Genomic DNA, 23,456 nt, shown 5'->3' with positions numbered 1-23,456 from the left:
TTGATGATACAATGGGAGATAATGCAATTTATTTAGCTAAGCTTTGGAAGAACTGTGACATAAAACATGCAGCCAGAAACATTCAAGCATCATGACAGATAGGAACAGCAAGTAATATACATGGAGGATGGCAGAGACTCTTACTGTACTGGAAAATAACTTTGCAGGATTTGAATCAAATGTAAGTGGAATTATGGAAGAGATCATTGACCATGTGAATATTGACACTGACATCATTTACAAAGCTCTAGATATGTAGCCCAAGGACCTTACTGAGGGTGAATTTATTGACATAAATTAAGAAAAAAGTTATGAAAAAAAGGATGAAGATGTCCCAGAGGAAGTGACACCAGCAAAAACTTCACATTAAAGAGCCCCTGGAGCTATTTTATGACATTGAAAGCACAAAGGATAAGATGTTGAAAGGCAACCTAAACTTAGAAAGAACATAACAATCCCCTAAGGCATAGAAAAGATGATCACTCATATTTTGTTATATCTCTGGAAGAAGCAGCCAAGCACTGTTCAAAGCATTCTTCATAAATTTCTTACAAAGAAATAGTGCCCTTTAATTCTCCACATTTCTAATATTGTAAATTATAAAATACTAATAAATTATAATTGTACAATTCTTCCTTCATTTTCCTGTATAACTGATAGGAGAATTTTCAATATTTTGACAAACATTTTTAAGTGTCACAGAACAATCCTATTCCCCTCACCCCACCCCACTGATTATTAAGATAGCTTTTCATGGTTTTGGCCATTTTTATGGTTCCATGCTGCCATGCAAACGGATGACTGTTCACAATAATTGTTATGATGCCCATTACTCAGATGAGGCAATTGAGGCTTCAGAGAGTCTAAGCTACTTGTCCAAGGTCATGCAGACAGTAAATAATAGAGTTTATACTTGAACCTATACGATCTGACTCCAAGAATTGTTCCCTTAACCACTGTGCCATATTATTGTCCATAGCAGACTGTGAGCCAAAGACAGTGACCATTTCTTTTTTATCTTTATATACTTAGCATGCAAACATTATCTGATAAATACATGTTGAATGAATGCAAAAAGAATAAAAGAGGTAAGGAACTATAAAAGGAATTGACATTGACTGTTTGAAAACAATGAGAAAAATTAAGACTGAAATCTAAGTAGTAGCAACCTTATAGATGTCCACTGTTAAACAGAAACTTGGCTGGGCACAGTGGCTCATGCCTGTAATTCCAGCACTTTGGGATACTGAGGCAAGTGGATCACTTGAGCCCAGGAGTTTGAGACCAACCTTGGCAACATGGCAAAACCCTGTCTCTACAAAAATTCCAAAAAAAAAAAAAAATTAGCCAAGCTTGATGGCGCATGCCTGTGGTCCCAGCTACTTGGGAGGCTGAGGAGGAGGCTGAACCTGGGGAGGTCGAGGCTGCAGTGAGCAATGATTGCTCCACTACACTCCAGCCTGGGTGACAAAGTGAGATTGGGAAGAAGAAAGAAAGAGAAAGAGAGAAAGAGAGAGAGAGAGGAGAAAGAGAGAAAAGGAAGGAAAGAAATGAAAGAAAGAAAGAGAAAGAGAGAGAGAAAGAAAGGAGAGAGAGAAAGAAAGGAAAGAAAGAAAGAAAGAGAAGAAAGAAATGAAAGGAAAGAAAGAAAGAGAAGAAAGAAATGAAAGGAAGGAAAGAAAGAGAGAGAGAAAGAGAGAGAAAGAAAGGAAAGGAAAGAGGGAAAGAAAGAAAGAAGAAAGAAAGAAAGAAAGAAAAGAAAAAGAAAGAAAGAAAGAAAAAGAAAGAAAACTTATTTATGATGCTTGTTGAAGATGGTAAGGCAAACTTTCTTTAAGGAGGAACCACTGTGATAGATGGAAGGATCCTGCAGTAGGATCCAGCAGTGGGAGAGAGATTGGGCTCCACTCCAAGTACAGCAGACAAGTAGAGATTGACAGACAAGGAACATGGTGGGGTCAGCGGATGGAAAACTACTAAGAAGAAACATCAAGGGAAACGGAATTCTGGCTAGGTCTACTCAACAGAACTCTTGCTGAAGGCAGGCAGGGTGGTGAGATATTGAGGGTGGTCAGATACCAAGCGTGGAGGATTATCACTAAACTGACTTAGCAGGATTCTTGCTCAACCTGGACTCTACAAGCAAAAGGAAGGAAGCCCAAGGTTGGGTCTAGCTGAGCAGAGGACTCAGAGGTCAAAGAGAAAGTTTCTGTGACCATGAGCTATAGATAAGATGGACATATCCTCTACCTTCTCACGGGATGTGAAGGCCAGCCATTTCTGAGATGAAACACATAACATGGTGCAGAAGTTTCTGGGGGCTTGCTAAGAAACTTCTTGTGATGGTCATTACGTCTGAACACACTTGAGTAAGACTCTGGGGAATGAACACTGAAGGTGTCATATCCCACCCCCTTCATACAGCAGTTCTAGCTATGGGAACGATTCCAGGAGCTCTTTCTGAGAAAAGCAAACACAGATTTCAAAGCCCCCAGAGTAGTCATTTGGAGGGGGAAGAGCAGTAGATATTCCTTACAGCACACCTGGAAACCACCTGCAATTGTGGTGTTGGAGGATGTCAGGAAAGTTTCTACTCAAGCCTAGAGCAAAGAAACCAAAAAACCAAACCACATCCAAGCTCTGTTTGGAAAGCACAACCAGAGAAAAACCCAGAACTGCAGTTGTATAAAAATAGATATGGGTCAGGCAGGAATATGGAGATGAGAGCTCGTGGGCTGCAGAAGCCAGTACATTGTGTTCTGTTCTGTTCTTTCAGCCACCACTTTTACCGAGGCAATAAAAATGAAAGAGCAAGAGAAACAGAGGGTTGGTAGGGAAATCAGCTTGAGTCTGAGTTGACTTCGACTGTTGCAAGCACAGACTGCAGCCTTACTGTATTCATGGGAAGGCGGGAGAAGATCTGAAGCAGCCTCCTCCTGCCGGCTTCCGGGAAAGGCCACTCTTCCCAGAGCAAAGGAAGCCCTGGGGACAGCACACCCTCCCATCTCAGCTCAGGGCCAAATCCAGCAAAAGAAGAAACCCAACTTTCTCCACAGGAGCCTGAGGTGACCTTCTTGAAAGCGCTCTACCTTATAGGAATTCTCTAGGAGAATGTTCTCTCCATCTCTCTCTCTGTCTCCCTCTGTTTCTGTCTCTCTCACACCTGTGCATGCACACACACAATCGAGCCATACAACAGCTCTGCAATCCACAAGAGGCTCCTTATAATTTTCTACTCAGAGACAGAGAACAAAGAAGAATGAGCGAGTTTGGACGCTTTAGAGTCTAGAGTGCTAAATATGCGTGTTGAAGAGAAGAGAGAAATGTTCACCAAATGATATGGGGTTTCTGAGATATACAAGTATAGATTATATGTACTTTAAAAATTGTTTTCTGGTTGCTTCATGCTTCCTTGTATGCAGCCTTGTGAAAACCACATCTTGTGAAGCCTCCATTTATCTTTGGGTTTCATGCCCTTGTTCTAAAATGGTCCAAACAACTCAAGCTTGGAAGCAGAGATCCCTCCACCCCTCTCACTCAGCATCTCTCCCTATTATTCCTATGTCTGATATCCCTGGTCCTTTCCTGGTGATTCATTCAGAGGCTCTTCTTTGGTTCCTGACCTCAGGAATGATGCTTCCCACACCCCCTTCCGATTTTGCACATTTGCTCAGCTTCTTTGCACACCAGCTGCAGTTGAGATAACCTCCTGGACTTGGGAGATCAGAGAGCATCTATCTATAAGGAAATACTGTCCATGAAGGAGGCCTTTTCCTGTGGATGTGATCGTGGTTATCTTGCCTTGTGAAAGGATGAGTAAGCATCATTAGGATGATACAATTTGTGACACAGGATGCAAAATTTTGAATAAAGGAAATAGATAAGTACTTTTACTTGTAATGGGGCTCTCTTAATATGATTCAACTTTCATATACTAAAAACGATAATATAGTTGAACTAATAAAATTAGGACCCTACTTTTAATGAGTTGGTGAGAACATACTAGGAATTATCCTCTGCAACAGGGTGAGCGAGGGTCATCATAATTCTGAAGTTGTGGCTGCAGCCTGTCCTCCTTCTCAGACCCAGCCCCGGGAAGCCTGGGTCTTTTACACAGAGGACCCTCTGTTGAGTATTAAATTACAAGCCACTTGAGGATGGGCACGGCATTTATTCAGATTGGAATCTCTACACCTATCACAGCCTACAATACATAGGACTATATATATAAGAGCACTGAATACATGTTAGTTGAAACAATAAATAAAATAACCTCCTTAACCATTGCCGAAATTGCTCAACATGTTAATTTTATTTTATTTTTAAGTTTATTAATCTTTTTAATGTGAAAGTTTTGGTCAAGATCAAAACACTAATTCTACAGCTTTGGGTGAAAACCGTTTTTGCTGGGATCTCTGGGAGCACAGTAGCATAGTTTGTGGCATGCCTTGCTTTCTGGGATGAAATGAAAGGTTTTTCCATTTGGTATTTTTAGTGTCTATTTTCCAAATAGTATTTTATAATTTTTCTTTGTTTCTGTTTAAAAATAAAATTTGGGGAGAGGGTGGTGAGAAGAAACAACGACAGTAAAACAAAGAAGAAAAGCCACTTGATTAAGCATAGTTAGGGAGCTCAGTGAAGCATGTTTCATCCTGGTGCCAAATGACGCTCACTAAAATTGCAGCAATTTTTGATGCACTTGCCAATGTTTGTGTTATTTTTACTTTAAAGATGTAACAGATTGCTCCAAAATAAATAATTTAAGCCTAATGTTTCAAAAGAGGCCAAGCGTTTGCGTCTCTCACTTCTGGCTTGTCTTCTGGGACTAAGCTGTGCTCAACAGAACCAGCCCTCGTTTCTGTGTAACACTGCATTTGGAGGGTTGTTTTCCTGCTTTGTTTTTCAAAGTTGAATCTATTTTTCGCCATTCTGTTCCAAACGTCATAGGTTTTATCACTGTTCAGCGCTGAAGCAACAACTCCTCTTATCTAAGAAAGGAAAGAATAAACACTGTAACAGCCGGATTGCTGATCTCACGGGAGGAGGGTTTGGAGGGTGCAGAGAGGGCTCTGGGGTGAGAATCTGAGACCAAGTCTCAGAGGAATCCACAGATGTCCATGCTAATTCATATTTAGACTTCAAGCTCTGCACACGGTGTGCTCAGTGTAACTTAAAACAGCTGACTTGACAGGGTGACGTCACTCAAAATGACCCCACCCTCCGTCAATTAGTGGACATCTTACTGGATTGTCTACCTTCATGGCACAGCTTAAGAAAAAAAATCTAATTTTTTTTTAAAGTCAAAAGCAAATCTTTATGCTGTTCTGTACTTCCTAAACAAGCACGAATGGCTTATATATCAAGAAACAAAGATAAAAATAGAAACCACCAGAACCGTAAACTGACAGCTGTGTTCTCATTGACATAGGCCGCCATTGTGAAGTCCATCAGATGATCGGGAACTACATGTGGGACCCCAACACCAACAAGTCCTTTGACATTGGCGTCAACAAAGACAGCCTGATGCCTCTCTGGTGGAATGGATCAGAACCTCTGTGGGTCACTCTGACCAAGGCCAAAAGGAAGGTCTACATGTACTACTGGCCAGGTGAGTGTGTGAACATCCATTCCAAATCTCAAATCATCACAGAGTCTCCAAGGACAGTTACTGTCAAGTTACTATTTGAAGACCAAGCCGTGGTTTGGAAAATGGGATCTTTATTTAAGAAATATGTCTTGGCCGGGCACGGTGGCTCAGGCCTGTAATCTCAGCACTTTAGGAGGCCGAGGTGGGTGGATCACCTGAGGTTGGGAGTTTGAGACCAGCCTGACCAACATGGGGAAACCCCGTCTCTACTAAAAATACAAAATTAGCCGGGGTGGTGGTGCATGCCTTTAATCCAAGCTACTCAGGAGGCTGAGACAAGAGAATCGCTTGAACCCAGGAGGCGGAGATTGCGGTGAGCTGAGATTGCGCCATTGCACTCCAGTCTGGGCAACAAGAGGAAAACTCGATCTCGAAAAAAAAAAAGAAAAAAGAAAAGAAATATGTCTTATGGGCACATTTTTGAAAAAAATAACATCAGACCAGAGATAATGCTATTTCCTGATTCTCTTGACATAGCAAACACCACAGGATAGCTTGCTTTTTTCATGTGCAAAATGTTGGATATACAGGAGAGAGAAATTATAGGGTGCTTACTTGCTTTACAAAAAAAAAATTGTGTACCATTTCCATACGTCGTTGAGCTCCTCTACAATATTGAAAAGAGAATTGAAAGCACTCACTATTTTTTGGTAGTCCATGAAATGAAGTCCCTTTGTGTTAAGACTCCCACACTACATTCTAGCTCAACGAGGTAAGTAGACATGCAAACTGCCTCGGCTGCTGTGAGAAGTCCTCAGTATACCCTCACCTTGGTCACTGAATATCTTTCATTAAGGATGAGAGGATTCAGTGATAACAATACAACCCGCTTCCCATTGTCTTTCCATTGGTGGGATTCATTACTTAGGTAAGTGGTCAGTTTACCTTTCCCACGCCCGTGGCAATAGACACTTCTTTCCTAATTCTCAATGGTGTCATCCTGATGATGGCCATTATGGAGGAAGATACCAGGGGAGGCCTAGAACGTTGAAGGCATAAATGAAGAGCAGCCTGTAGGAGACGGGGTGAAGTGGCTGAGGGGGTCGCACTGGTCTGGATTGAGGATAGCGGCAGCCTGATGGGTCTGTGAGCAGGCGGTGGGTTGTGAAATGTGTAGTCTGCAGGGAGGGGGCAGTGGAGAGCGGGTGAAGGCCCACAAGGATTGCGTGGGCCTTCAGCAGGAGTTTGGAGGATGCTGGATGGAGGTGGGCGTGTGGGGAGCTGCTGGGGCACTCCAGGCTATGCAACTCTCGGAGGTGCATGGAACACAGACACACGGAGACCGTGGAGGGCAGCCCGCCACCCAGCTGCGGCGTGGCACATGCCCTACAAGCTGCTGCAGAGCAGTGGCCACACCTGCAGGTGAGCTTCTGAAGGCCAGGGCAGGCGCATGAATTCACAGCTGGGCCAAGCAACAAAGACATAGCCAGCATAAGCTCTCCCAGCAGACACAGCTTCAGAGGAATTGATCACAGTTTCTTCAGAAGACACCTAAGATTCCTTCCATAGCAGCCATCTCGGCTGACACAAGACACCTTTGAGCAAGGGAAGAGGAAGAGTTTAGGAGGATTCCACTATCTTACAAGGAGGTAACTTTTCATGGAGTTGGACTAGATTTAAGGAAGCAAGTCACTGCATGGAGCAGGCTCATCAGGCTTGCTAAAGGAGCCAAAACCAGGGGTGAGTTTGACTCTTCTAGCAAGTGTGATGAGGTCAAATCACAAAGATTTTGTTGCACTTTGAGGTCATTCTCAGAGGCATTATTATCAACAAATTCATACACAGGCATAGCAGAGGGAATGGATTGGGAACACTGCATTAGGGACCACCTGGAAACAAATCTAAGCACCATCAAGATGAACGTGGCCAATACCATGAGGATTATCTTCCATGATATCTGGATAGTTTGACTTTCTCTATCTTGGAACTTAAGTTTCTCCTGCTTTGAAGAGCACACTCTCACACACAAAACCTTCCTGCCAACAACCCTTGAGCCCTCTCCACATAAGATCTCCTGGAGAGGGCCTTTCAGCAGCCAGGAGGCCAGTGCTATGGCCAAGTGGGAGGAGATCCTCCTGAGGGCAGTTGCCATATTGCACACACTTCTCTCTGCAGCAGTACAGGGTATTATTATTAGGCTTTATCTCCTTTTGTTTTTGACAGAGTTTCACTCTTGTTCCCCAGGCTGGAGTGCAGTGGCGTGACCTCGGCTCACTGTAACCTCTGCCTCCCCAGGTCAAGTGATTCTCTTGCCTCAGCCTCCGGAGTAGCTGGGACTACAGGCGTGCACCACCACGCCTGGCTAATTTTTGTATTTTTAGTAGAGACAGGGTTTTACCATGTTGGCCAGGCTGGTCTTGATCTGCTGACATCAGGTGATCCACCCGCCTTGGCCTCCCAAAGTGCTGGGATTACAGGCATGAGCCACTGCTTCATGCCTTTATCTCCTCTTGGAGAATACAAATTTATATAGCACTGAGTGTCTAAAGAAATCTGAAAGCTAATTTGCATGAAAAATATCTCGTTGCTCCTCCAAAACAGCTCCTTCAGGACAAGAAGGGACCAATATCTTCCTCTGATTCACAGTCTAACAGCTAATGGGATGTGACAAAAATGCCTTAAGATCAGTTATAGTGTTAACTGTCAGGAGGAAAGAAGCTATAAAGATAGCCTCCTAGAGTTTCCTCAGTGACCTAAATGAAGGTTCCCTGAAGATCTGGCTGTGCTGAAGCCTTCGTAGATATAGGATAAAGTCTCTAGTCTCTCAGACACTGTCTAGTCCTTCTAAACTGGATACTCAAATGAAGCTCTGAGAGAGCCAGCTGTCTCTGCTGCCAGCCCAGCAAGGCGTGCCCTGGCACCTTCTCATCTTCCTGGGGGGCAGCTGCAGTATTTCTGGTTGCTGCTGTCCTTTCTCTGTCTACCCTGGTTCCCTCCAGCCTCAGCCAATAGCCCAGTGAGCACTCACGTGTCTCTGCAAGATTAAGTGAGGTGCAGGGGCATTTCTTCAAAACACGACTTGATTGTATTTTTCTTCTTAAATCCTCCTCTTCCTTCTCCACTCCCCACAGGATATTGTACAGACCTCTCGGTGAGGCCTGGAAAATCTTCGTTGCTCTAGTGAACTGGGTTATGACACGCTGAGTCTCGCCATGAAGTCAATATTTAGAAGTGCAATTTAGAAATGGCACTAGTTCAAGTCTTCCTGTCAGGTAGATAAAGCAGCAGGCTGAAAAATTGACCCACAGTGAAGAGTCCAACATACTCCACCTCAAGTCTTGAGGCGTTTAATATCGTTCAACAGGCCCTTTAGCACCCCACCCAATGTTGCCATTGGAGTGCAGGGAGAAATATGCCTCTGGAAATGATCCCAGGCCCTAAGTGAGGGTAGGCCCCGTAAATCAGCCAGAAACTGTATATAGGACCCAGTTCTGTTGTGCAAGGAGTAAGAGCTGAGTGTGTGTTGTTCACTCACTCAATCCCTCCACCCTATCCTTCTAGTTTAATGTTAAAAGAATTGGCAGGGGTGGGGGGCGGTGAGGAAGAGACTCCAACATTCACTTCATATTGGAAAGAACCCAAAGCAGAGAATAACTATGGGAGAAAGGAGGGAAAATAGGGAATATGGGAGAATAGTAAGATACGGTGTAGAAATGCAGCTTGATTTCTCTGGATAAGCAGGGCTACCTTACATGGTGGCAGCAGTTTTTAAGTTTATTCTTATGACTATTATAAAATACAAAAAAGGAATAAAAAAATAGCAAACTTTTAAGAGTCTGCGCTTAAAACTCTTTGGAGTTCTAAGTTCACATCTCCCACCATGCATGTTGCAAGGTTAACTCCCTACAGCCAAGCAGTCAGGAGCACTTGGATGCAACCACTCATGTGCTCCTGGAATGGTGTTGAGTGTGGGTCTGGGCTCTTCTCCTGGCCTCTTCCTGTCCAGGGCAGGCCTTCAGACCAATAAGACATCTTCTATGTAGAGAAAGACACATTTCCACCTGGTTTCCACTCCCACACTTTCCAGCAGTGGGCTGGGTGGGGAGTTAGTGGGTGGGCATTTGACTCAGCTTCTATCAAGTTTTGCTTGTTACAATCAAGGTGACGTCATCTGGATAATAGGAGGCATGCAGTGGCTATTGGTGAAGAATTATGGGTCAGGTACAGCCTCTTTCTCTTTCCTGCCATGGTAGGACCTTGACAACCTTCAATCAGGCTGACCTTAGAAGTAGAGGCTCAGGCACAGGGAAAATTACGAGCTCAGCATTGCTCATACAGAGGTGTGAGTAAACCTGATAGCTAAGTCACGGCCTCTATGCATGTGACACCAATCCTCTGGATAAAAACTGGGCCGGGCGCGGTGGCTCACGCTTGTAATCCCAGCACTTTGGGAGGCCAAGGCGGGCGGATCACGAGGTCAGGAGATCGAGACCACGGTGAAACCCCGTCTCTACTAAAAATACAAAAAAAAATTAGCCAGGCGTGGTGGCGGGCGCCTGTAGTCCCAGCTACTCAGAGAGGCTGAGGCAGGAGAATGGTGTGAACCCAGGAGGCGGAGCTTGCAGTGAGCCGAGATCGAGCCACTGCACTCCAGCCTGGGCGACAGAGCGAGACTCTGTCTCAAAAAAAAAAAAAAAACAAAAACTGGAATTTTTTTCAGGCAGATGTCAAAACATTGCAAACACAAGTGGTCTGGATATCCACTATTTTTTAAACAACATTACCAGTTTGGCATTAGACTTTGTGGTTTATGTAATTTTAGGACTGGAAGAGGCCTTAGTCAAGGCATAATTTGCTGGTTCCTGCCCTCATTAGTCAAGAACCTCTTTAGGAAACTGAAAAAAACTGTAGACATCTTTCCAGAAGAATGCATCCACATCCACTACACTCACACTTTTGTTCTCATGTAGTATAAGAGATTACAATGCTGAGGATTGCCAAGCGGTCCTTGATGTGATAACATACACATACCTATGATAGCTAATTGATTTGATTTTTTAATGCAATAGAAATGTGTTAAAAACTCATCAAAGTATCAAATAAAACCTAAGCTTCTGCAATTAATGTTATCTGGCAAGGGCAGGCTTGGGTCAAAATTCTGTCAGCCTCTTTGGGTTGAATTCACATTGCATCACTTCCTTTGTCAGTAACTTCGGCGAGATCTGCATCGCTGATGTTGTCTGTGTCAGCAAGAAAAGGATCGCAAGTTCACATCTCAGGAGTGAGATTGTCTCCACAGAATGATCTTCAAAAGCGTTCTGCAGGGTTTCTAGGCGTCGACCATTTCTGCTGCAGAGAAATGGAGGAGATGCTGCCTCTCTGGACTGCTGTCTGCAGAAGTGATTCCTCCAGTGTTCAAAAGTTTTTATAGCTGTCTAACCACATCCACTCTCCCTTTGCAGGATGGTATCTTGGCCAAAAGAGTGCATAGTTTTTTAGCAGCATCCATTATGTTGATTAGAAAGTTTTAAAGAGAAATCCAGGGACGAACTTCCATCCTTCACAAATCATGGCAAATCCACTTCCTCACAAAACATCTTTAAAGGGTGTGACTCAAGGCCTTGGAATGAACTCTCAGGAGGCGACCATGAGCAAAAGCAGATACAGACCCTCCTCACCTGCACCCCCTCCCGAGAACCTACCATCCAGTGAAGGAGATAGATGATCTAATACTTATCAAAATAAATGTAAAATTACAGGTATCATAAGTACAATAATGAAAAGCAGGCATGTTGACATCATCTAATAAGGAGTCTAGCTCCATCTGAGAGGGTTAACAAAGGTATCCTTAGAAAGTGACAACGAGGGGATGGGTAAGGTGGGAAGAAGACCCCAGACTCAAGGAGCAGCAGGTGCTAAGGCCCTGGATAGGGTGGAAAGCATGCAAGTTTCAAGACAGTGAAAGAAGGGAGGAGAGGTGTGGTGTGGATAAGGTGGAGAGAGGCTGAGGCCAGGCCAGGCTCTAAGAGCCAAGCTGAATACTTTTTTTTTTTTTTTTTTGAAACAGGGTTTTTCTCTGTTGCCCAGGCTAGAGTGCAGTGGGGCAATCATAGCTCACTACAGCCTCGACCTCCTGGGCTCAAAGGATACTCACACCTCAGCTTCCTAAGTAGGTGGGATGATAGGTGCACACCTCCCCACCCCGCTAAATTTTTTACATTTTGTAGAGATGGGCATGGGGTCGGGGGTGGCAGGGGTTCACTATGTTGCCCAGTCTGGTCTCGAATCCTGTACTCAAGCAATCCTCTTACCTCAACCTCCCAAAGAGCTGGGATTACAGGCATGAGCATCTGACCCATGCTGAAGCATTTATTCTGATCATGAAATGAATGAGAAGTCACTGGAAGGTTTGAAGGAAGAACGTGATGGCATCATACTTGCATTTTGAAAGCACTACTCCGGCTGCAACCTGAATGGAATGGAGGCATCCAGGGTGGGTGAATGAGGGCGACTGACACATCAGGAAGTCATTGTGGAAACCTAGAGAGCAGGTGAGCATGGCTCAGACTGGCCAACAGAGGTGGTGAGAAATGGCTGGGTTGGAGGCACACTTAGGAGTTGGAACTGCCAGGACCTGCTGATGGCTTGGATTTGGGAGTAAGGGATTGGACGGTGACAGGCATGGCCCTGGGCTTCTTGCCCACAGAACTGCATAGACGGTGATTCTTCACTGAATCGGGTGGAGCTGAAAGAGGAGCAGTCTGGAGGCAGAGGGGCATCAACTTGGAATCGGCTCTGGGACGTCGAGCCGGCAGGTCCGAAGCTCAGAGAAAAGGGATGGAGATACAAAGATGTGACTCAATGGCGCATCAGAGGTCAACGCAGCTGTGGGAGTGGAGAAGTTTACCTGCGGAGAGTGCAGAACTGGAAAGAAAAAAGGGTCCCGGACACAGCCTTGAGGAAATCTAATTTTTAGTAACCAGATGGAGGAGGGTGAGCCTGCAAAGGACACCAAGGAGGAGAGGCTTCAGAAGCAGGAGAAGCCCCAGCAGAGCTGTGAAAAGCAAGGGGAGGTAGTATCACTGTCTGCGTAGCCATCTGAAGAGGACCCCATCCCATCTGAGAGGCAGGGAGAGGCTTCCCTGAGACAGTGACACTACTTGACAACTGTTGACACATACTTGTTACAGGGGCCAAAAGAATGCAAGACGGACTGGGGCATCATGAGCATTTAATGTTGCTGACCTGCAAAAGGAGCATCTGCATTTATTAACGGGGCACCCCTGGCCAGCTCTGGACTTTGTGGCTGTTTCATTTCTTTAACATTATAATTTCTCACTTTGTGTAGCAAGGATGCATTGTTTTTACAGCAAGAAAAACAATTCAGGTTGTTTCAACTAATTTCTTTCTTTCTTTTTTTTTTGAGATGGAGTCTCACTCTGGCGCCCAGGCTGGAGTGCAGTGGCGCGATCTCAGCTCACTGCAAACTCTGCCTCCCAGGTTCAAGCAGTTCTCTGCCTCAGCCTCCCAAGTAGCTGGGATTACAAGCACCCGCCACCACGCCCAGCTAATTTTTCTATTTTTAGTAAAGATGGGGTTTTACCATCTTGGCCAGGCTGGTCTTCAACTCCTGACCTAATGATCCACTCCTCCTGGACTCTCAAAGTGCTGGGATTACAGGTGTGAGCCACTGAGCCCGGCCATTTCAATTCATTTCTTTCTTTTTTTTTTTTCAATTAATTTCTAAACATTGTTAGTCAACCCTTGAAAATTGGCTGAAAATGAACTGGGATATACACAAAAAAGAGAGGACAGGGTAAGTAACAGCAGACAAACTAAACCAAAAAAAAAAAAAAAGAAAAGAAAAGAAAAACTTAAAATCAGAGAGTCATGAATATTCCTTTTAAATCAAATTATTGTCTTGACCAAACTGGTGTGCTAACCAAATTATTTCCAGCCAGATTGCTTTGTTCCAAATTTGTTTCAACACAACTGCATAATACTCCATTTCCTCTTGGGCAGTCACTGGCCCCTATGGGTTTACAGTAAGGAATTCCCTGACGTGCATCGCACATCTACCGGAGGTTTTCAAACTGCATTCACTTGCCCTCAGCTTCCCAGTCAAGTTGCAGGGGCTCAGGGGCTGGAGAGGCAGGAGATGGCTGGGACTCCTTTGGGAAAAGAGTTTCTCTGAAAAAGAAATTTGGACATCAACTGCCTATACTGTTCACTGATGTGTTCATTCCATGGTGGTTTTCTTGTGTGGCCTGTGTACCTGACACAGACGGAATGTGCCACAGCCCTGCCACCAAGAAGCTTAGAGCCTAATTATGTAGCCAGGTGTGTCAAAAATAATTGCATCGCAGCACAACACGTGCAGCGGGGAAAGAAGACCCACCTCAGGCTTCATCACGTCTCCTTGCAGCTGTGTCGTGATCACTTCTTAAAATCAATTGAGTGCTGCCTCAGGAATGGAAAACAAAATATGTCGTTTGATGCTTTCATGTTGAAGGAAAAAAGAAAGAAGAAAAAGGGGAGAGGATAGAAAGGAAGGGAAGGAAGAAAGAAAAGGAGGCAGGGAGGTGAAAGCGGGAAGCAGCAAGGCAAAGGAAGGGGGAAGGGCGGAAGAGAGGAGCTAAGGCAGAAGGGACTCGGGAAGGACTGACATTCCTTAGGCTGAGCGAGTCGTTCCACATGCAACGCTGCACTCAGGTGCCTGCAAATCACAACAAGTGAACTGTGTTTCGGGGTCTCTCCTTGAGGGAGTGGCTAGACCAGCGCACGAATGCGGGAAGGCCCTTCTCAGGCTGCTCACCTCCTCCCCCTCCTGGCACTCCACCTGGTCTGCCCTGCTGAGCCCAATCCTTCCCAGGGCCTGCCCTTCCTTCCTTCCTCAGTGCCCTCTGTCCTCCGCTGACCTGATCAGGAGATTTCAACCAGGGCCGGGACCGTAGGCTCTCAGGCCACACCCCATTTCATCCTAACAGTCCTCGGTGCCTTACGTAAAGGAACGACGAGTACAGGATTGCACCCCAGGGTGGGACCCAGTGAGGAAGACCTTGTTGCTCTCAAGGTCAAGTGCCAGCTACACATTCTGGGGCCTCTCTCTGGGCTGATTTTGGGGTTCCAGTGTCCTGCCTGCTCGGAGCTTGTTTAGGGTGAAGAAGGTTCCTTCCCACGGAGAGTGCCAGGTGGCACTGGAACAGGCGCTGGTAGCAGGGCTCAGGAGCTGGGTGAGGCGGCCCTGCCACCTCCCTTTGCCTCCTACGTTAGTTAGGCCATTGGACTTGACATCAGGCTCCCTGGGAAGCCTTGGCTGCTCCAGACTCCTGCAGAAAGAGGGGTCTCCCAGAGAACCCCAGGGGAAAGGCTGCCCCCGATCCCTTCCACAGGGCTGGGGAAATGGAGGCTGAGGGAACATGCAGCGGAAAGTGAGTGGCGGGGCTGCCGTTTGGGGCTGTCTGACCCCAGTCCTGCAAGAGGTCCCTGCACCGGGACCTGGTTTCTGGCCAGGTCTGGAGAGGGCCTGGCAGTGCTGGGGCTTCTACTGGCCTTCCCAGCTGTGCCAGCCCAACTCCCCAGAGCACAGTCCGGGGGTGGCGGATTTGGGGGGAGGAGTCCTGGCAAAGTAAAGAAGGTGGCTCCAGGTTGGTACCCCCATAATAAATTAGCCCTCAGAGGAGAATGCCACAGTCTGGGGTGTTCGGTGAGTGGGGCAGCCTGCACCCTTTCTGCGTCATCTGCCTTCCTCCTAGGCCTAGGCCCCATTCTCTGTCAGCAGCAAACCCCTCCTAGAGCAGAAAGGTGGCTTGGGGGCCCGGGGGGCCCTGCCAGCCTCTGCTGCACCTTTCCTAGCTGAGTCTGCAGGCCCTTGGCTGTCTGATCGAGCATCTGTTAGAGGGACTTCGCTGTGGTGGGACAGAGAGGTGGCACTTTGGCCTCACCTGAGCCCTTTGTGTGCAGACAGCTGCGCCCCCTACCTGCCTTTGCCTCTTGTTTGGCTACAGTGTTTCCAGCACTTCACTGGAGCACTTGAGGAACTTCAGGGCAGAAGATTTTTTTTAAAAAGCCAGAACATGGATTTCAGATCCGTGCAGCCGCTCACTCACTGCGAGGCGCGCAGAAATCCCTTCGCCTCTCTCTGCTCTTCCCTCCCCCTCTCCGCAGACCCTGCCCTGGGCTGCAGAGGTGCAGAGGGCAGCAAGAGCCCTGTTCCAGATTGCCCGGAGAATTCTGGGGTCGGCCATGAGGGCCAATGAATGACAGGAAGCGGGGCTCCCAGGAAAAGGGACGCACAGCGGGAGAGGCCACCAGGTCCATGGAGAAGGGGAGGAGGACAGAGCCTGACCGTGTCATGTCTCAGGGCTCACCCGCAGGACCGAGGCAGAGGCGGAGCTCATTGACAAGGCCACAGGACTGGCTAGTCCAGGAGAGCTGGTGCGGGGCTGCTATCCAGAAAATGCAGAGAAGAGGCTTTGCAGGGCCCACAGGCACTGCTCCCTCCTCGCCTCAGCTCTTCCTATGAGTGGCTCCGAACCGCCTGAGAAGCCTGGGAGACCATGAGACCCCGGTAGACATGGGGGATAAGGCCATTTGGAAGACTTGGGAATCAGAGGCTCAAACTGGAGGGGTGAGGAAGGAATTCCTAGACAGGGGCAAGAGGTTCAGCAACCCTGATGAGCTCTGCATTAAAGGACTTGGCAGCATGTTGCATGCCAGGTAGGTCCGGTCTGCTGTGATCCAAATGCAAGGAAACCAGCTCCTCGGAGAAGGAGGCTTTGGTCAGGAACACCGTGTGGTGAGACAGTCAGGAGGGCTTCCTTTGTGGGAAGCATGCAGTCACTGTAATCCTTTCAAGACTGAGAAGGTCATGAGGCACGTGCCTCAGACACAAAGACCCTGTGGATCGCTTACGTCAGGTGGCCTGTAGGGGTCGTAATTCCAGCCGTGGTCATTCATTCCTCTCACCTGGTCCCACTCGGAAGACGTGCAGTCCCTGACCCCGGGCCAGGGATTTTTCCTGATCTAAAGGTAACCAGAAGATAGATGAAAGCACGGCCTTTGGCCTCATTACGCCTGGCTGTAGTTTCACCACCTGCCTCCCTGAAGCTGAGACTCAGCCTGGATACAGCACACGTTCCCTCTCATCTTGGTTCCCTATTAGTCACTTTCTGTGCCCAGTGGGTCATTCTCAGTTGAGTTTTCAGAGTCAGCACTAATGGATGAGTTGGTTCTCATCTAATTTGTCTTCCTCAGCTTGCTCTCACCCCTGCACACAAGGCCAGTCTGCAGGGTCACCCTGCGCTCAGGCTAGCCCACCCCCTTCCTCCCTGCATCAGAAGGGAGCCACCGCCAAAGGTCCCCCAGCCCCATGGGCAAGGCCAACCCCAGGAAAAGTGTCTCTGAGATCAAAGGCCATGCTTTCCCCCAATGACTTGTTCCCACAAGCTTCTGTGCCTCAGATGTATTTTCCTGGAAAAGGTTACGTGCTTCTAAGAGAGTTAATTGGCTTAGCTGTTTTAATAAGCTCTCTTGAGACATGTATTCAACAGTTGCACACCTGTCTCACATCACATAAAATGCAGTGCACAGGGGTTATTGTTACAAGATGTGTCAAAGTTGGCAGGCAGCAGGAGCTACACTTGGAAGGGGAAACCTAGGCTCTAGGAAGTTTGGAGAAATGTAATTTTTATGGGCTCAACTCGGTGGTCCTTGGAGAGAGTTGCCAGGAAGCGAGTCTCCTTCAGGAAGGCAGTGCGCACAGTGGAAAGTACCAGAGCTAGACCCTATAGCTGGCAGGCCGGGAGACCTTGGGACGTTCACTTCTCCCATAGGAGGCCTCTGTTTTCTCAGCTGTAGATGAAGGGGTTTGAGGTACGATGGCAGGTACAGCTGCGAAAGCTGTTAATTGCACAGAATGCCACATCTATGGGGGGCATCATCCATATTGTAGACGTTACAGATTTGCATATGTGTTGACAATTTTTGGTCCAAGCCAATAAAGTGTTATAAAAAAATAAGTATATCAAAATAATTTTCTAATGGGTGGAAGTTATATGTTTTGAAGAAGAAATACCTTATCATCATCATCATTATTATTACTATTTTGCACAAAAGCCCATGGGCTTAGTGATGGCTGTCATTGGTTGTCCTTTAAGTTCTCACTGATGCTCTGTTTTCCAATCAGGATATATTTATTAGGTTGTAGAACAAGACTGCCCAAGATGGGAATACCCAGCAAGAGGGCAGACTGTAGACAGAGGTAAGAGTGGGTCCTAAAAAATGAGCCCTAATTAAGGGCATTTCCCTGCAATGTTCCCTGGGAATGATGAGGAAACAAGACAGAATAAAGCTAAACCATGCCCTCAAAGTTGTCATGAAACCAAAATCTTACCCCAAGTCCCTGTTTAATGTTTGAAATTGCAAAAGGCAGCCCATCGCCCTTGTTGCTGCCTTCCTCACAGATCCCTGAGGCAGAGATTCAGAAAGCCCTGCTTTCCTCAGTTGTGTTGGGGGGACTTGCAGGATCTCAGCTGACCAGATTCCATGCTCCCTGTGGAGCCATGAAAAGGGCCTGGAGGCAGCAGCCTGCGAGGTTGAGCACTGCTCGCCCACTTCACAGATTGTGCCTATGGGAGATACAGGAGAGGGGCCCACAGACTCCTGATTAGACAGCTGCCTCCCGGGATTCACACAACACTCCCCCTCCAGTCTGATTTCCATCAGATAAAGACCAGAGAAAACAAAACAAAGCTCCCACGCAAATTCACCTCAGAATAATTAACTTTGCTCCCTCTAAAACTTTGCTGAATCTGAAACTGCTCTCTCTCCCACATTCCGTTTCATTGCCGTTGTCATTTATTGCTGGCCGTTGCCTTTGCCAGTCATTTATTGACTCTGGGTTTTAACATTAGAGGTAAGGGCAGATGTTTTCCCTTTTGGGATTCCACCACGGAGAGACCATTCTGCAGAGATAGAGCAGAAGGATTGCACCTGTCCAGTCTCCATCCACTTGGGTGGTAGTCCCATCCCTTCTCAGAGACACATGACTTCCACCCAAATAAACAGTGTCTGCAGGACTTGCATTCAGAGCACCTCTGATGGGTGGAGATAGGACCTTCTCACCTCATTATCTGAGTCTGTAATCATCTTAGTAGATCATAATTAGGATGTCCTATTGGCCCTGGCTTCGAAGTTTCTTCCTCTCTCTGCTGTGCACATAGAGCTTTAGTTGGGGGATAACCTTGAAGAGAATAAGTTATGCCACTGTCAGACAGATCTCACCTCTTACCTCCAACTGTCAACATGACTTCGGGCCCATTTGCTTCCAGGGCATTTCAGTTCCCATAGAGTACAGCTACTGCTGCCTAGTTTCTTAGTCAGGAGTCTTCAGACTTAATTCCCAGGGATTTCCAAGAGCAAGATTAGTTTTAAAGAAACCAATTCTAAGATCCTCAATGTCCGTACGTATTGCTAAAGTCATCCTGACTAAAAAATGTTCTTTCCTGTTTTATGTAAGAAAAAGATACCTCTCGCCCATCAAGAATATTCCTAAGGTGCATTGCCATGGTATATAAATGCCTTTAGCACTAGACAGACAGATGGTTCAAAATATTGATGTAAATGTTGGAAAGTGAGTGAATCCGGTAACAAAATAACAAAACTTAAAAGATATTTCCAGTGCTTGCTTTTAAATTATTTAAGAAAAACTTAATTGAGTTGTCAGCTGAAATATTGTTTTCAAATGCATGACGATAGATCACTGTGTGATTTTGGCATTCAAAGAAGCAGTTCAAAGAATTAAATGACATTGGTACAAAAAACTCCTTCTATTTCTATATATTTATTTATGTGAACAGCTTTCTCAGCACTTACATTTAATGACTAGAAATATCATTGATTCTGAACTTGTCTCATTCTAGAAATCAGTCATATTTAACCATGAATATACAAATCAATTTTTTAAAGCACACCTATTTCTTTCATTAAGACATGCATTTCTAATAAAATGTAAAGATAATTTCTAAAATTGTAACCTTTTATGTTTAAAAATTATTTATTGAAATGTGGGGTTCTAGTTGGTACAATACCCAGCTAAGTTGTTTTGAAAGAACGCATCTCTCCAGGAACAACTAGAAAAGCTGCTGGCCTGCATGTGATGGACCAGAGACATGCCAAGACCTGGAGAAAGAGGTGCATCCAGCAGTGGTGCCCCATCTCTCCTTCAGTCAAATGCTGATCACAAAAGCAGCAGTTGAGAGGTCAAGAGACATGGCAGCACTATTGGATAGGGGAAAGGACAAAAATTGGAGTTCAGGGCCCACCAGGGGAAAGAAATCTAGTAAACATCCCAGACTTTCAGCTGGAACAATAAAAAGCAACACCCTAGCAGTAAGAATAAGCTAGAAATAGACAAGGGGAAGCCTGCATAAAGACACAGCTGAGCTTCAAATCATCTTAATCCTTGACAATCCACTCTGGGTTAAGGTAGTCTGCTCCTAGCTAAATCCTCACCATGAGCAAAACTGTGTGCTTGCTAGAAGATAACTACATATCCTGTTAAGTGGTATTTACAATTTTATGTTTATAATATGTAGTATTCAATTAAAAAAAAAAACAGAATATAAGAAAACAAGGCCTGACTGAAAAACCAAGAGAGAGAAAAAAAGCAGAATAGACCCAAAACCACTATAGGCCAGCTGCAGTGGCTCATGTCACTCTGGGAGGCTGAGGCAAGTGGATTGCTCGAGGTAAGGTGTTTGAGATCAGCCTGGCCAACACGGCGAAACTCCGTCTCTATTAAAAATATAAAAATTAACCAAGTGTGGTGGTGGGTGCCTGTAGTCCCAGCTACTCAGGAGGCTGACACAGGAGAATTGCTTGAACTTGGGAGGGGAGGTTGTAGTGAGCCAAGATCGCACCACTGCACTCCAGCCTGGGTGACAAAGCAAGACTCCATCTCAAAAAAAAAAAAAAAGAAAAAAAAAAGAACTATGATAAAAGGCTAAATCACAAAATGGAGACCTGCAGTAGTAAATTAAAATCTTTTTTACAAACGGAACTCTAGAAATAAAGACAGAGCTATCCAGCCTCAATGCGAAGAGGCAAAAGGATGAACAAGGCAGAAAAGAATGTAAGAGACATGCAGGACATAGTGAAGGGGTCACAGCAGAGAGGGAAAATGGGGCAGAAATAATATTTGAGTAATAATAATTGAGGATTTCCCCAAACTGACAAGAAATACCAAACCATACATTCAAGAAGTGCTGTGAAACAGGAAAGAGCATCATGGATTTCAGAACTGGTGAAAACCAAAGACAATGAGAAAATCTTAAAAGAAGACAGAGAAAATTTTTCAGTGGGGCAATAATAAGGCTGACAGCTGACTTTCCAACAAAATATTGGAATCCAAGGGGACAATGGAATGAGATCCTCAGAATGATATGAGAAAACAATGATCAACCTAAAATTCTATATCAAGTGAAAATATCCTTCAAAAATGATAGCATAGTAAAGTGAGACAGCAACCATAGTAAACATAGAGATAGCAAACTGAGAGAACTTATTGCCAGCTGGAGTAAAGGAAATATTAACTTCTTTAGACAGAAGGAAAATGATCACAGCTGGAAGCACAGAGATGGAGGAGGAAATGAAGAGTAATAGAAAGGGTGAGCGTGTAGGTAAACTTAAGTAAATAATAATACTAAAAATCCCTTTTTTGGATTAAAATCCTGTAGAGAGTTAAAACACATGACAATAGAAGCACAGAAGATGGGAGAAATATAAATTTCAGAGTTAAAGTGTTTGAATATTCTTGCATTTTCTGGGAAGTTGTGGAACAAAAATTTATATTTTAATATAAATTTTATATTTATATAAAATTTAATAGACTTTAATAGGCTAATACTTCCATTTTTATCATTTCTGGGACCCTTTGCAAGGAAGAGGTTAATCAAAGTATAAAAGTAGCAAACTAATAAAGGAAGGGAAATGGCACAATAATCATAATGTGTACTTTATTCAAAAGAAATTAAAGTAGGAGAGAAAAACTATCAAATGTGTGATGGATACGAAATGTAGTTAATTGCCTGATTTAAACACCAAAATATCAGAAAATACATTAAAGGTAAAGTTTAATTTTTTTACTAATATTTTGTTAAATATTTTAATGAATCAGAATTTATATAGTGTTCCATTTACATAAAATTCAAAACAGGTGAAGCTAATGTACAGTGTTAGAACAGTATTCACCCTTGGGTGAACAGTGATGAGAAGGGAGCATGAAAAGGTGCCCACGCATGATGGCCATGTTCTGTTTTCTGACATGGGTACTCAGTACACAGCTGCCTTCACCTTTTAACGATTCACTGAACAGTACCCTTATGAATTATTCACTCTTTTGCATCAATGTTAAATTTTGATAGAAATTTACTTTAAAAATGACTATCATCAGACTGGATAAAACCAAAAACTAATATAGGCTACTTGGAAAGACATACAGTAAATGTAAGTATGTAGAAAGTTGAAAGTAATAGCATTTTTAGAAGACACACTGCACAAAACACTAAGAGAGCTGGTGCAGCTATAATAACATTAGGCAATGTAGACTGTAAGCCTAGAATGTTTTTAAGTTAAGGACATTTCATGTTGATATCAATTTTTATCTGCTAAGAAGATGTAACAGTTCTAAATTGTAATGTTCCTAATTACACACTCTCAACATAAATAAGTCAAAAATGGGAAGCACTAAAAGGAGAAACAGGTAAATTCACAATAATAGTGGATTTAAACACATCTTTCTCAATAACTGATAGAATAAGAGAGCAAAAAGTTAGAAAGATACAGAAAATTTACATAACATAATTAACATTTGTACCTAATTGAATTTACTAGAACTCTGCACCTAGCTGCTGAATAAACATTATTTTCAAGTATACATGAAACATTTATCAAAAATGGCCAAACGTTAGCCATAAAACCTTTCTCAACAAATTGAAAAGGTCTGAAATCATCAGAATGTGTCCTCTGACTGTCATGTAATTAAACAATAATCAATAATAAAAATAAAACTTTAAATCCTCATACATTTGGAAAATAACCAGACCTCTAAATAACTCCTGATTCAAAGAAGTAATTGTGAAAACTTAGAAAAATCTTGAGCTGAGGGATAGTAAAAATGCTACTTATGATGTAGTGGCATAAGACGAATGCAGCTAAAGTCCTCCTTAAAAGGAAATTAACAGGCATATAAGATGCATTAGCTAAGAAGGCCGAAAGTAATGATTTGTCTCCAATTCAAGGCAAATTTAATTATCCCCAAATATAAAGAAGAAAATCGTGACGAGCACAAATGAATAAAATAGAAAATAAACATACAACAAGGAAAACTGACAAAGCCACATTTGTTTTTGGAAAAAAAAAACCATTAAAATGGATGAAAACTTGACAAGGCTTATAAAGAAATAAAGAGAGAAGACACAAATAGCCAATAATAAAATGAAAAAAGGGACATCAACAGAGAACCTGCAGGCCGTAAAAAGCCAGTAATACAGTGCGAAAATGTTACACCAGTGTATTTGAAAGCACAGATGAAACAGACAGATTTCTAGGGGAAACATCACCAAAACAGAAGAAAAGAAATAGAAAATTGGAATACTTCTATATCTGTTTTTAAATTAAATCTTTAAAAACCATTCCTAAAATAATAACCCAGTATTAGGCACCTCCCCTAGTGAAGTTTTCAAACATTTAAGGAAAAAATAATAACAATCTTACAGAAATTCTTCCAGAGAATGCATAAAGATAAATCGAGCCAGGCATGGTGGCGCATACTTGTAATCCCAGCTACTTGGGAGACTGAGGCAAGAAG

The 23,456-nt window shown here is 44.3% G+C and overlaps 1 protein-coding gene across 1 annotated transcript in view; it reads left to right on the top strand.

Annotated features, from left to right (window-relative positions):
• Positions 1–1,033: 1,033 nt before the first annotated feature.
• Positions 1,034–23,456, top strand: part of ENPP6 (ectonucleotide pyrophosphatase/phosphodiesterase 6) — a 60,145-nt gene continuing 37,722 nt past the window's right edge. Inside the window, exons 1-2 of the mRNA XM_032148990.2 lie at positions 1,034–1,088; positions 5,429–5,608. Of these exons, the coding sequence (XP_032004881.2) occupies positions 1,034–1,088; positions 5,429–5,608 (235 nt within the window). The remainder of the gene's footprint in view (positions 1,089–5,428; positions 5,609–23,456) is intronic.

This window comes from Hylobates moloch, unplaced genomic scaffold (assembly GCF_009828535.3).
Source record: "Hylobates moloch isolate HMO894 unplaced genomic scaffold, HMol_V3 SCAFFOLD_3, whole genome shotgun sequence".
Lineage (NCBI taxonomy): Eukaryota > Metazoa > Chordata > Mammalia > Primates > Hylobatidae > Hylobates > Hylobates moloch.
The sequence above is the reverse complement of the archived record's forward strand: the minus strand, read 5'-3'. Positions and strand labels throughout refer to the sequence as shown.